The sequence below is a fragment of the Acinonyx jubatus genome, chromosome A1 (assembly GCF_027475565.1).
Source record: "Acinonyx jubatus isolate Ajub_Pintada_27869175 chromosome A1, VMU_Ajub_asm_v1.0, whole genome shotgun sequence".
NCBI classification, from domain to species: Eukaryota; Metazoa; Chordata; class Mammalia; order Carnivora; family Felidae; genus Acinonyx; species Acinonyx jubatus.
Genome location: NC_069380.1, coordinates 1,063,161 through 1,078,621, shown reverse-complemented (window position 1 = coordinate 1,078,621; position 15,461 = coordinate 1,063,161). Strand labels below are relative to the sequence as shown.

General features: G+C 34.9%; 1 protein-coding gene across 4 annotated transcripts in view; it reads right to left on the bottom strand.

Annotated features, from left to right (window-relative positions):
• The window catches only part of ZMYM2 (zinc finger MYM-type containing 2), a 101,050-nt gene that overhangs the window by 39,130 nt on the left and 46,459 nt on the right, over positions 1-15,461 (bottom strand). For all 4 annotated transcript variants that reach the window (XM_027064493.2, XM_027064491.2, XM_053204356.1 and 1 more), the window contains 4 exons: positions 9,664-9,735; positions 5,615-5,765; positions 4,792-4,907; positions 1,816-1,932 (listed from right to left, as the gene is read on the bottom strand). In XM_027064493.2, coding sequence (XP_026920294.1) covers positions 1,816-1,932; positions 4,792-4,907; positions 5,615-5,765; positions 9,664-9,735 — 456 coding nt within the window. The remainder of the gene's footprint in view (positions 1-1,815; positions 1,933-4,791; positions 4,908-5,614; positions 5,766-9,663; positions 9,736-15,461) is intronic.

Sequence of the window (15,461 nt, the reverse complement as noted above, 5' to 3'; positions counted from 1 at the left end):
TGAGAAATATGACATTAACACCAGTTTCACTCAAAAAGAAATATTCTTCATAGGTACAGCCAAGCAGACTCAATCACATTCCTATCACAGACCTATGATGGATAAAGTATTCATTTAGGGCCATCGTAAGTATGCTGCTAAACTTGAGACTCAGTTGGTTCCCTTGAATGGAGCTAGGTTAGTATTATTAGTTACCTCTCCTGGCCCCAAACCTATAAAGCCAGAGCTACACTCTCCAAATATTCAGCCAAACACAATCAAGTTAAAATTTACAGGGCAGCACCTTTTCCCCTTTGTTATTATGAAGGATACAGACTAGGTCTAATCTATCTACCTAACGCCTGGCAAAGATAGCTGAAGACCAAGATAAGGAAGGTGAAAGAGTCTAGGAAGCAACTCAAGTAGTAAGGCAATCATCAGTGGAAAATTGCCCCATCATGGACATCTGACTTATAAGAGGAAAAACAGCAACAAAGAAACCACAACTGCCAACCATGGAATGAGAAGAACAAAGCCTCTGAATTCTCAATCACCTGAGGGAATGGCTCAACTCTAATTCAGTTTGATAGACAATGTTTATTAACTCCTCCTAATACTTAACCTTCATGTAAATAAAATCAACAGCAAGACTACAAAAGCCAGGTAGTTCTAACATGGAGATCGACAGAAAGGATCTCCATTTCATCTAGTATGATCAAAATTCAGTTTAGGCAGGATCTTTATTCCCTATATGATATTATTCCATGTGCTTGCTTATGGATTTCTTTCCTCATTCCCCACCATTCCTTTATTCTTACTAGGCCTTCAACATTTTTCCTGTTATGATTTAGAGAGAGTTACAGTCACTAAAAGTCATCACTGGGTACCAACAACAGTCTCCAAGAATTGGTTTAAGTGCTCTTGAGAAAGCACCAAACAAATTAACAAACTAAACAATTTTCTAGGGACTACATTTAAAACAATGAAATTTCAGATTCCCAGAATACTTTAGTATTCATGTAGTCACGTTCTGGTTACACCTTTCTCCTAAGACTCAGATACTGAGTGACTGCCAATAGCCACTAACAAATTTTGGTTCAAGAGCAATTTATTGTTAATACTAATGTCTTATACACCATTTTATTACATATTCCATGCCATCAAAAAAGGAGAAAAGAAAGAATGGCCAAGGGTGAACACTGATCAAGAAAGCAATGTTCAGCCAGGTCCACCTGTCTGTTAATCCTTCCGTCCACCCACCCATCCACCCATCCACCCATCCACCCATCCATCACTGTTCCCTTATTTAAATAAACAATAACGATAGGACTTTACTAATGGCAAAAATATATGTCAAACTGGTGAAAGCAAGAGTGATGAGAAGGGAAAATAAAATAAATTTATATTAGGATTCTTTTATTAAGACAATTATATAATGTTAAATGACAATGTGTTAAGTGACTAACAAATTTTAATTTCTACAGGTAGCAGGCAATACAAGATATTACAGTTCAAAGACAATATTTATAAGGATGAGAGTAAAAATGAAAAAACACGGCACAAACAGATGTTCCAGATATGTAGCTAAACAGAGTAACATTCCATACACTATCACAAACATAATGTCAATATATGAATATGACTTCAATAATTTTTGTTTGACCTAAAAATAAACATGTCCTTTGTCGATGCTATTCCCATAAGAAAGTAAAGAATTCAATCATCACAAATTCTGAAGAATCCCTATACACTAAGAAATAGATCCTCAAATTGAAACACCATTATTAGTTTACTATACTCTCATTTAAGCAATATACATAACAAAATTGAACTTACCTCCCATTCCAGGATTTCTGGCTTTGAACAAAAGGAATTTTTGCAATAGTTGCATTTCAACTGAATATCACTTGGAGCTACAAACTGGCCATTGGAAGATGACTGCATACTTAGAGCCTAAAACAAAGAATAAAAACATTCTGAGCCTGACACAGATTTTAGAATTTTTATTTGTAACTACTGTCAAATATTGACTATGTCCAGAAAACAGTATTTTGCTTAAATATTTCCTTAACACATAAAATTACATTTCTCAATTTTGTCTTTAAAAATGACACTAGTGAGGCACCTGGGAGGCTTAGTAGGTTGAGCATCGACTTCAGCTCAGGTCATGAGCTCACAGTTCATGAGTTCAAGCTCCCCATCAGGCTCTCTGCTGTCAGTGCAAAGCCCGCTTCAGATCCTCTGTCCCTCCCCCACTTGTGTTCTCTCTCTCAAAAATAAAACATTATAACCAAATAAATAAAAACTACACTAGTACAGTTAAGTTTTATGAAACAAACTCTTTTACTACAGGATTACTAGTACTTATTTAAAATAATATGAAAAAGGACAAAATACCATACAGTTCAAGTATGATTTTTTTCTCTTTAAGAAAATGTAAGCAAATAAGAGTTAAGTTCACCAAGTTTTGAACTAGTAATTAAATCTTTAAAAAAGCCTAGCTCCTAGTTTAAGTAGTAATTTGTCCCACATGCAATATTGCTATCATTTTTATTCCAATTCCATCAGGGAAAACAGCCCTTTTAAATTGGTCATTTCTTTTACACCTTTGTAAAAGGTCACCTTGTAAAAGGTGACATTGGTCACCTTTTTAAATTGGTCATTTCTTTTACAAAGTTAGGCAGGGGGGAAAGATGAACAGACTGGTATTGATAACAATAGTCTTAATTTTATGGCATTTTTAAAAGTTCAAACAACTTACAGAATAGGAAAAGATATAAGCATAGATGGGTTTTAAAAGTTTTGCTTGAGTTTCTAACGTGAGTGGTGAAGATGCTGTAATCTTCATTCCCTAATATATTACATGGCATATATAATCTTCAGAATATATTAAATTTTTTTCAGGGTGGCAGTTAGGAGAGGAAAAAAAAATTATTTAAAAAAAATATGGGGCGTGTGGGTGACTAGGTTTAGCATCTGACTCTTGGTTTCGGCTCATGTCATGATCTCAGTTTGTGAAATCAAGCCCTGTGACAGGCTTGGGATTCTCTCTCTCACCCTCTCTGTCTCTTCCCTGCTCGCACGCACGCGTGTGCACTCTCTCAAAATAAATAAGTAAACATCTAAAAAAAGATGTTTTTTAAACATTTCTTAAAACTTCTGCATACAACATACAACACAATCAAGATTTGTGAAAAAATAAAACATGCAGATTTAAGACAGTAACCATCAGGTGAATACATTTTTTACATAAAAACCAGCAAGTGTCCTTACACTTCACTTCAAAAAAACTGCAAGTCCATTAAAGTTTCTTTCAAAACAAATGAAATACTATCCTATTACCTTATTTTGAAATGGAAAAACATCTAATAAAGACATAAAGCTCAAAATCTATGGTTTGCTTTAAGATACAGAGAAAGGAAAAAAATGCTGCTTGTCTATTTGTCAACTTTGTATTACTTTTACGCCGTTACAGTGAGGAGGCTGCTTACAGGCTTATCTGGCTATAAGAATCCACATTAAGTATTTACAAGATACAATGTACATACAATGTACATATACGAGTGGTCTCATCAAATCATGGGCAATACAAGTTTCAGTTAAATGAAAAAAGTAGTGAAAACATTTTTTAAAAAACATTTTCCACTAACACTTCAAACATCAAAAAGTAATACAGAAAGGTGAAGTCTGAGAAGCAGCATGTCAAAGACTCTGTCATTCTCTCATCTAATTAATCCTTCCTTATTCCTTAATTCCTAGTTTTGGAAAAGCCAGGTCAGAAGCAGTATTTTACCACTCTAAAGGATTTCTCAATTGCCACGATCCCAGCTTCCAAAATAAAAGTTTAGTTATGAATATGGCTTATTAACTTAACTCAGTGGAGGATATAACTATTAACAAAAACAACATTTACCTGGTTGAATTAAAAACCACCTGAATTTAAATGATAATAATGGTTACAACTACTGTCACATACTTAAGAGACTACATTTTCAGGCTATATAATGCAGAATACAGTACCTACAACATTGTGGAGCTGCTGGAAGATTCACTATCATGAAGCATCACTTTATGTACTGGATTGAATCTTTGAATTTTTCACATAGGTATTTCATACATATTTCAAGTATTCACAAGTATTTCAAAAACATTTTGAATTTTTCACATAAGTAAACCTACTCATGCCACTTAACTAGTGCTGAATCCCATTTTCAACTATTCCCTCCCAGTGGTCAGTTTAAGTCCGAACACTTCCAGTAATACATCTTCTGAAATTATCCATAACCCCAACTTTGAAGAAGTATGCCAGAAAGTTCTTTACCTTTACAAAAATGAAAAAGGTCTCCCTAAACTGATTTTGTATTAAATTAGGGCCCACTGTAACAAGTCCAATCCCCCTTTTAACTGGCAGATTTCTGACAAATAGTTGTCGTATGTTTTGTTCATGTTGGTCATAGTTTTGTCATAGTTTTTTGTTTTATCATAAAACAGAAGTCTCCTTCAGAGTCACATGTTATTGAAACCACTAAGAAAATAGTACACATCAGGCATCGCGCTCAATTATACTAAAACTTATTTTCCTTCAAGTCTGTTCTATAAATAACAACTGAAAAGTCAATCAGAGTCTCCATGCCACACAGTAAGCATCTGCAGCCATGTCCATTACCGTGACCCTATGACCTCCGCCTGCAGTCTGGCCCTCAACAAACAACACGCAAGTTAACATATTAAATAAAGATGAAGCATATTACACTGTTTATTTCCCGTGTGTATTTTGTTGGGAGTGGGAAAGATCCAAAATAAGTAACAAACCTGAAATTTAGCTACACAACTGGAATTGCAGAAGTTATACAGTTTCCCATCAGGCATTGTGGCTTGATATTGAGGTAAGGAGTTTCGCTTACAAAAATGGCAAATAATTCCCAAACCTAGGAGAGAAAAAGTACATATCTGATTTCTTTATAAAGTAATAAAAGCCTAAAAACAAATCCTACTTGACCTCTGAGAGTAATTTTTAATGGAACCTTCTGTAAACTATTCTTTTATTAAAATAAATTTCCAAGATCATGTCCACCTTAAAATATACTGTTATAGAGAGTCCAATATCGTATCTCTAAAACAAACATGGATATATGAAACAATCTCAGTTTTAATCTCTGAGGGAAAAACAATTTTGCTAAGAATGCAGCCATGGACAGAACTTCACCAATCACTTTAAATTAAAGAAAATGAAAGATATATGGAATGGTTAAAAACCACTAAAAAAAGTCTGCAGTGGGAGAATGTGGGTGGCTCAGTCAGTTAAGCATCTGACTTCAGCTCAGGTCATGTTCTCGCAGTTCGTGAATTCGAGCCCCGATGTGGGCTCTGTGCTGACAGCTCAGAGCTTGGAGCCTGCTTAAGAGTCTGTGTCTCCCTCTCTCTGCCCCTCCCCTGGTCACACTCTGTCTCTCTGTCAAAAATAAATATTAAAAAAAAATTTTTAAGAAGTCTGCAGTAAGAAAGTTTAATGTGATGAATAAAAATAGTTTATGCAGTTAAAAACAAGTATAAAAACAAAGTTAAAGGGAAAGTGCAGTTAAGAAATTAGTCATGTTATTAAAGCTTTTTAACTTTCCAAATACCTGAAACTTACTTTGTGATTTTGCATATTTTGTCTTGTGACTGTTCATGCAAGCAGTTGAACAATATGGCTCCATATATCCATTAGGACCTATACACTGAGTCATATCAAAAAACCTGCACTGTGTTCGGCAACCAGTACAAGTGGTCAGTTTTCCATATTTCTAAAATTTGAAACAAAAAAGAAAATTAAGAAAATCACAATTTAATTAGAAAAAAATTCTATTTTTCAGTACACCTTTTCTCTCTGCAAAATAATTCTGTTAATCTCTAATCAGGTTTAGTGGGTCAGAAATCTTCATCTGGATGCAAACTGTTAACTGCAATGCATCTAAATTAGGTTCAAACAAAAGTAATGATCTCAGCTAAGTCTCTTTCAAAAACTGGATTTTTTTCCCCTATTAATTAGTTTAACAGAATCCCTATATATACTTAAGTAAAAACTGAAAACAACAAAGACACAGTGTTTTCTACTGACCATGACACACTTCTTTGTCATCTGACAGAAGAAATTAAATGTGTCTATAAAATGTAAGCCTTAATAATCAAATGACTATGGTCCTTCAGAGAAAAGTCTGATGTTAAATACTTTTTGCACTGAGCTGTGCTGCTGTCCCAAAAACTTATGGAACTTCTCTTAAAACCAATTAACCATACCTTTGTATTCTACATTTAAAACCTCATTCAACCACAAAACACCGTATTTAAAATTTTTTTTAACTAAAACAAAGTCATTCAACATGATTTTGGGCTATTAACTAAAGCTAATCATTAGTCCACAGATAAAAATAGTCAGTCCTTCTGGCAAGAGTGAATATTTGCCAACACTAATTCAAAGCAACAAGGTAAAATACATGATGGTAAGACTAAAGGAGGTACACGTTGAAAATTACTAGACAAAAGCAATATTACTGAAATATAGAGTCTTACAAAAATACAATTCAGATGAACTGGTATGTTTATATGAAAAACACAAATAGTCACATTAGAAATCAAACATACGGAAAAGCGATAGGTGCAACTTGTATTTGAGCTGTCTTCTGAGTGGTTATACAATCATCATAACTACTTAGATCAAGTATCACGTATCGTGTTGCAAAATAATTGTATCCACCTTTCTACCCGGTGTTGAGATTATTTCTCCTCATCATACCCCAAAGCATTCAGTACAATATGATATTAAAAGGCCTTAAAATATTCCACGGATAGATGACTGATAAATAGACATCGGGGAAGATAACAAGCAGGCCAAAAATAACAAAATGGGTAAATTGCATGGACAAATTTCATGAGCGCCACAGGATTTTAGGAAATAAAGGTAGTAAGTTGAAGGGAAAATAACCAAAACAAATAACTAACATCCACATCAAAGAAAGAAAAAAACTTTCTTAGCATGCAACAAACAGAAGAGGTATTAAAAAAAACAGAGCTGTTTATGTGCCAGGAATGTATGTTATATGCATTCTGGTACTGTAAGAAAGTAACCAACGCTGTCTACTCCTCATTTACTTAAGTCTCATATTACTTCAACATAAGTCCTAAGTTTTACTTGTCAAAGTAGAAATCAACTCCTTCTTCAACATCTGACAGACTGCAAAAGGAAATACTTATCAACAGCAAAAGAATGGTAACAAGGAACAAAAAAGAATAGCTGCAAACCTATTAAATCTAATTATGACTCTCCCAATGTTACAAAGAGGAGAATGCTGGTTTCTGTTTGAAATGACAAAATATTTTCCTGAGGCCTATATGATAATTTAAATTTTTATAATGGGGAAAGGATAAAAGAAAACATCAATAAAACAATGAAAGAAAAAAAGAATGTTTAAAATCTGGCACCACAGTACAAATTAGGAATACTAAAATTATCAGGACACTTGCCATTAGATCACAGGATTATAGAGAGATAAAGCCAAGTAGCTCTCAGTAGATGTTTGTACAAGACCTGCATGTAGCAGCACCCATAAAGATTTCTTTTACCAATATAAATGAAGTACAACCATCTAATCTAATCTCAGATTAGATTTTTGTTTTAACTTATTAGAAACATCCTTCAAGTTGACAATAATTTTATTGGCAGAATGGTTAAGTAATTAGTAAGTTTTAAGACGTACCAATAAAAAGTAGACCAGTTGAATTGGGTCAAGTAAACAAGGAGCTAAGCAACTGGTCCACACTGACAAATACTTTTATCTGAAGAGAATGAGAAAGTACTATCAGAAAGATAGAATCATTAATATTGAAAATATTTTAACACAGCCACTTTCACAGCCACCACTACATCAAAAATAAAAGGACTCACTTAATGAAAGAACATTAGCAAAAAAAAGGATATCCGTTCATGCCATGTTTTCTGTTTTATATGTAAACAATCAAAATAATCATATTTAAGTTTCATTCATCCTATAAATTATACATTGAGTGATTTTTAAAACAAAATTAACTGTAACAAATTCACCATTATTATATTCCTCATTCGGGCATGGGAGAAAATAAACCTACTTATAAATTCAGTGTAAAAGAATTAAGGCAGAACTAATTAAAACGAGATACTGGTAAGGCAAAAGGTAAATATAATGGGGAGTTTATGGCAGATTGGTTCATTTTCAGTATACTCATTGAAAAATGGTGCCTTACATTTCAAGTTTAACCAATTCCATATGCACACCAAAATTAATCATCACATGATTTTAAAACTTCCCTTTAATTTTTCCTTTTACATGTTAATTAATACATTTCTTTGACTACATTTTGACCAAGTCGGTGAACCACGTGGGAAGGTACTCAAGAGATAAAGGTTTAATCTACTTGACACTGAGGGCACTCTATGAAATGTCCTATAGGATTCAAAAATGTCAATGTCATGAAAGACAAAGACTAGGGAACCATATCAGATTAAAGCAGACGGGACTTCCAGTCCAGCCATGATGGGAGTATCAGAGGCTGGATTTAACCTCCCACTTTTAAAAACTAGAAAACTATACCAAATATATGAAACAATGGCTTTTAAACATTCCACAAAACAGAATATAACTCATTATGTAGAAATTAAAAAAAATCAAGCTGTGGAAACAGATCTAGAAATGACAGCTATGAAAATAGTAGGCAAAATGTTAAAAGCGCTATGACAAATATGCTGATATATTCAAGAAATCGGTAGAGGAAAACACGAACATAATGAGGCAAGGAAAAGAAGATATAAAAAAGACCCATATGGAACTTCCAGAGATGAGAAATACAAGAGCTAAGATGTAAAACACACCACATGGGACTCACAGTTGATTAGAAAAGATTAGTAAAATTAAAGACACAGTAAACACTGTCCAAAATGAAGAAGAAAAAAAAGAAAGAAAACCAATAAATACAAGAGCCACACGGACCATGGAACAATAGCAGGAAATCTAATATATCTGGAAGTCGGTCTCAGAAGAAGAGGGAGGGAAAAAGATACACATTTTTAGAGAAATAATGAATGGCCTATGATCTTAGACTTGATCCTAAACAAGAAATAATTGTTTTTCATTTACATAAGGGACATCAATATTTTAAAATTCAAATAAGGTCTACAGATTAATCATATAGCAGCATTATCTCAATATGAAATTCCTTGTACTACAGTTACTATTAGTTGTATACATTTATCATTCACATATTAATTTATACACCAACTTATTCATCTGGATTAAGGAATATGAATTTGGAAATTTTTATGAAATAAAGGGTTTGTAATATCTTTGAAGTAGGCACAAAAGGGCCTTTTATACCTTAAATTTAAGTGCCTATTGTAGACAAGGTACTGTGCCTAAATTTTATCTGGAAATAATTTTTCATAACAAATACCTAAAAGCAAACAAGCATACCACAAGAAAATACATGTAAAGTTTAGTGAAATAAAGTTTGCCTAGAATAACATAAGAAAACAATCATCATCTGACATATTTTAAGTTCATAAATTTTAACATAATACTTTAAAATGCCCGTGATTTTTCAGATACGTAATAAAGACAGTAAAGCAGTATAGGGAATTCTCAAGGGCTTAACCAGAGACACATTCCTGCTTACCTCAGGCTGCATTAAGAAAGAGTCCTGCATGTGATCTCGCACCTCCTTCAGGAAGCTTGGATGGCTACCTACCTGAAAAAAGATTTTAAGAATTTATAGGAAAAAAACCTCATTTGATAATAAAATAATACAACAGGTAACAAATTATCGACAGACCCTTAGACTTGACTTGCCTCTGTTCTGACATAGCCAAAAAGAAAAATTACTTATTTCTCTTAGGCGACAACGTATTGTAAGATCTCGTTACAGCCTCTGGTACCTCAAAGCATTCTAAATGAAGCGATTTGGAAAGTATGTAGTTACAGTTTTCATTATCAGCAAATGGGTTGTTTTGGAAACTCTTTTCAGAACACGTGACAGCTTACAGCACATACGAATTTACACCTTTATTCCTTGCAGAAAAGCATCCTGCTTTCCATTAAAATCAAAATACTATGCAAGAAAATGGAAAATAAAATACTGGAAGAGAAGTGTTAAGTATCATACAATCTCCGCTGCCAGGATCTAAATTATTAATTACCTGTATCAGTATATTCCAGAAACTAATTTACCAAGGGGGGCATAAACAACAATGGTAGCCAAGTTAAAATGTTAGAGACAAAGGTCAAAAGGGGAGGGGAAGGCAAGGATAAGACCACCACTCAATTTCAGTTTCCCCAGGCTATAGGAAGAGACATTCACTACAGCATCATGTGTAGGGCTCTCCAAAAATGTCTGTGTCCTTTTATCAAGTAACACAGTATGCATGGATTTCCATTTGCTTACTTGTAAATTATCAACATGCAATATATGAATTAAACATGAAAATGATATTTTATAGAATGAAAGATGAAACATTTTTAAAATAATTTTTATTTTATTTAACGACAGTATAAAGAGTATTTTCTATACCCACTAGAATAGGATCATTTGGTGTCAACAGAGGCTAGGTGAAGAGCAGTGAGAAGATATTCCTACTCCTCCCAGTTAGGGTGGATCCGTCAAAGCCCAGAGGGGAGCCAGAACTCCTACCCTCCTCTCCAAGGTAACAAGGAGCTCTTCCCACCTCATGGGTGTCAACAGAGGCCAAGTGGAGAGCCTGGATTTCTACCTGCACCTGGCAATACTGAGGCCTTCATACTCCTGCCACAGCAGTGTCAAATAAAGCCAGCTAAAGCAGAAGATTTAAATAAGATCCAGAATATAACAACATAATACCCCAAATTTCCAGGCTTCTAACAAAATCAATCAATCAATCGATCGATCAATCAATCATGAATCCTACCAAAAACCACAAAAACAACAATTTAAATGGAAAAGGATAATTAGTAGATGCTAACATAGAAAGTACAGAAATGTTAGAATTATATGACAAAGATTTTTTAAATATTTATTTTGAGAGAGAGAGGGAGAATCTCAAGCAGATTCAGTGCTGTCAGCACAGAGCCCAATGCAGGGCTTGATCATATGAACCACAAGATCAGGAAATCAGCTGAAATCAGGAGTCAGACACTCAACCCACTGAGCCACCAAGGTGCCCCAACAGCCATGATAAAAATGCTTCAATAAAGAATAAAAATATTTAGCAATGAAAAATAGAAATTCTCATCAAAAGAGAAGAAGATATAAAGAACCAAATGGAAATTCTAGACTGAAAAAAACTATTAACAGACATTTAAAAAATCAATGGATATATAAGATATGTCAAAAGAAAACAGGAATCAAGTGAAAATGCTCCCAATGGCCAAAGCTAGAAAATTTTGATTAACAAAAGAAACCTGTATTTTACTATAGCCCCAAATTATAAAATACTCATTGATGTGATAACGTTGGGGTTTAGCAGCAAACAGTCAAGAAAGAATTCTTGAGGTGTCTTTGGTGCAAAAGGGGTGTTTCTGTTTGTTTTTTTTAATGTTTATTTATTTTGAGAGAGAGAGAGAGAGAGAGAGAAAGAGCAGGAACAGGGAACAGTAAAGACAGAGGGAGAGAAGAATCCCAAGCAGACAACGCTCTGTCAGCGTAGAGCCTGAAACAGGGCTCAATTTCACAAACCACGAGATCATGACCTGAGCCAAAATCAAGAGTTCGGATGCTTAACCAACTGAGCCGCCCAAGCACCCCTATAAAGTTGGTTTTATTAAAGCACAGGGATAGGACCCGAGGGCAAAAAGAGCTGCACTGGGGTTGTGAGGAGTGGCTGATTATACACTTTCAAGCTGGGAGGGAGATAGAGATAGCAGAAGACTCTAAGTTTGGAAGCAAGGTTTCTGGAACCTTGAGGGGCTAGTAGCCAGGTGTTGTTAGGAAAAGGTCATTTACTATGGTCTAGTAAAACCTTAGTCAGGAGACCTTTCAGATAAATATCATGGAGACATAAGCTTGGAGGATGATTACTAACATACATCTTGGGGGTAGAGATAAAAGGAAGCTTCCAAAGGAATTTTTACATGTTAAAGGAGACTTCTAGGATCCTGGAGGCAGGCTAATGTTAAGCTAAAGTATTAATATTGAGTCAGTTGAATTCCTAGAGGAATGTCACTCTGCCTGTCTCAAGGACTTGTCAATGGGCTGTAAACTGTAAAGAAACTGAATTGTTTTTCTTTTGCCTTTTGTTGCCATGTGATCCAGGAGTCCCTACTGATATTAATAAATGACTGAATAAAGTAATAAATGTAAGAGAAAAGACAAATCTCTTATGCAGAAAAAGCCCTAGTAACTGTATACTCCACCCTAAAGGAGACAGTGACTTCATTTTCAAGAATACAACATGGAAATGGGAGGAGGCGGGCTTTACAACGGAGAATCTGGACAAATGCTACTGCCGCAAGGTGATAAACATCAACTTCAGCAGTCATTTTAAATCATGTTGATAGGAGAACCCTTATGATATGCTGAAAACGTCAAAACTGTAAAAGGTAAACACAACTGTGACATTCCTCCTAAAAACCTACAGCTACAATCTAATGAGGAGAAAACATCAAATTCCAATAGAAAGGCATTTTACAATATACCTAAATCCTAAAAACTGTTAAGGCCATTAAAAACAAAACTATGAGAAAATGTCACAACCAAGACTACCCTAAGGTTTCATGATTACTGAGTATAACGTGGTACTCTAGATACGATCCTAGAACAGAAAAAAGACATTATATGAAAGTTAAGGAAATCCATGGGCACCTGGATGGGTGGGCCAGTTAAGCATCCGACTTCAGCTCAGTTCATGACCTCACGGTCCATGAGTTCAAGCCCTGCATTGGGCTCTGTGCTAACAGCTCAGAGCCTGGAGCTTGCTTCAAGATTCTGTCTCCCTCTCTCTCTGCCCCTCCCCTGCTCATACTCTGTCTCTCTCAAAAATAAATAAACTTTTTTTTTTTTAAGTGAAGGAAATCCAAATAAACTATGGACTTTCCATAATGCCAGTTCAATAAATGTAACAAATATTACCTTACTAATTTAAGGTGTCAACAGAAGACCTTACCATGAGAACACTGTACTATCTTCTTAATTTTTCTATAACACTAAAACCATTCTTAAAAAAATTAGTAGTAAACAACAAGAAAAAAACAACAAATAGCAGAACAAAGACAGAGGAAAGAATCAGTGAAGGAAAATACAGAAATTATCCAATCTGAATAGAAAGAAAACAGGCTTGGATGGAAAAAATAAAAAAGAACAGAGCCTCAGGGATCTGTAAGACTGTAACAAATATTTAACTTTCATATCACTAGAGTCCTGGAAGGAGAGGAAAAAGAGGATAAGGCTGAAAAAGTTCTCAAAAAAATGTCTGAAAACACTGCAAACTAGGCAGAAGATATAAGCCTACAGATAGAAGCTGAGCAAACCCCAGGAAGGATAAACTGAAGGAATCACAATATATCAGAGTCAAATTTCTGAAAAATTTTAAATAATATTAAAATTTGGATAAAAATAAAAACAAAGGAAAAAAATCTTAAAACCAGCAACAGAAACAACACAGCTATAGGAGAAATACAACTGGAATTACAACCTAGAAGGACAGAAAACTTTCAGTCAACAGACCCTCCACTCAATCCAAACACCACAGAAGCAATATGGCACCAACCCCACCCACACTAGAAAGGAGGAGTAGAAAGCCTAGACTCCACCTTTGCCTGGCTATAATGAGGTACCCCACGCCAGCAACCCAGCTAGGGTGACATAAGAAAAGGTCAAGTAGGGAGCCTGAACTTCTTAACCTATCAGAAAGTAACAAGGTACCTTGTCACCTACCCGTCAAGATGAGAACTAGCAGAGTCAAACTTTCACCAGCAGTACTAAGGCCAAAATTGAAATTAAATATAGTCTAAAGAACAGAAAGAAAATGAAAAAAAAAAAAAAAAGTGAACAAAGTCTAAAGAACCTATAGGACAAATTAAGCAGACTAACATGTACATTATGACAGCTCTAAAAGAACAGAGAGAACAAGCAAATTTTTATTTTAACAATGGCTGAAAACTTCATAAATTTGATGATCGTAAAGAAATCCACAAACCTGAAAAGCACAACAAATTATAAGTAGGATAAACTCAAAAAGACACACAACAGTACAAATTATAATCAAACTGTTGAAAGACACAGAGAATCTTCAGTAGCAAGAGACAAGCTACTTATCAAGTACAAAGAAACCTCAGTAAGATTTTCCACCAATTTCTCATCAGAGACCATGGAAGCCAAAAGGCAGTGAGAGGACATATATAAAATGCTGAAAGAAAAAAAACTTTCAAACAAAAATATTATACCCGGCAAAACTATTATCCAAAAATGAAGGACAAATAAAGACATATCAAATAAAAAACTGTGGGAATTTGTTACCACCAGGCCTACTCTAAAGAATTGTTAAAGACAGTCAAAGATTTAGGCTGAAATGGAAAGGAAACTAGACAGTAACAGAGTGAACAAATAAGACTCTTTAGCAGGGGCGCCTGGGTAGCTCAGTTGGTTGAGCAGCCGACTTTGGCTCAGGTCATAATCTCGCGGTCTGTGAGTTCGAGCCCGCGTCGGGCTCTGTGCTGACAGCTCGGAGCCTGGAGCCTGTTTCAGATTCTGTGTCTCCCTCTCTCTCACCCTCCCCCGTTCATGCTCTGTCTCTCTCTGTCTCAAAAATAAATAAACGTTAAAAAAAATTAAAAAAAAAATAACTACATGGGCAAATATAAAACGTAGTATTGGAGTACTTTAGCTTATAAATCCACTTTTTACATCCTACATGATTTTAAGGACAAATGTACAAAACATAACTGTAAACCTGTTATTGTGCAAACAATGTTTAAGATGTAATTTATTGTAACATAAATGGGGCTGGAGCTATACAGGAGCAGGAGCAGAGTTCCTTTTTTTTTTTTTTTTTTTAAGTTTATGAGAAAGGGGGGTGGGCGGAGGGAAGGAGAGAGGAAGAGAATCCCAAGCAGGCTCCACACTGGCAGCTCAGAGCCCAACGTGGGGCTTAAACTCAAACTGCAAGATCATGACCTGAGATGAAACCAAGAGTCAGACACTTAACTGTGCCACCCAGAAGCCCCTACAGGAGCAGAGTTCTTAAATGACAATTAAGTGTTACCAGCTTAAATTAGATATAAATTTAAGAGGTTAAATGTTAAGCAAATTCAACAGCATACTGAAAGTATTATACAACACAGTCAAGTGGGGTTTATCTTAGTAATGCAAAGAGTGGTTCAACGTAAAATAATGAAATGTAATAAACCACATGAATATAATGAAGGCAAAAACCACATGATAATCAAATGGTAAAGAAGTTTGACAAAATCCAACATACTTTTATGACTAAAACACTCAACAAACTA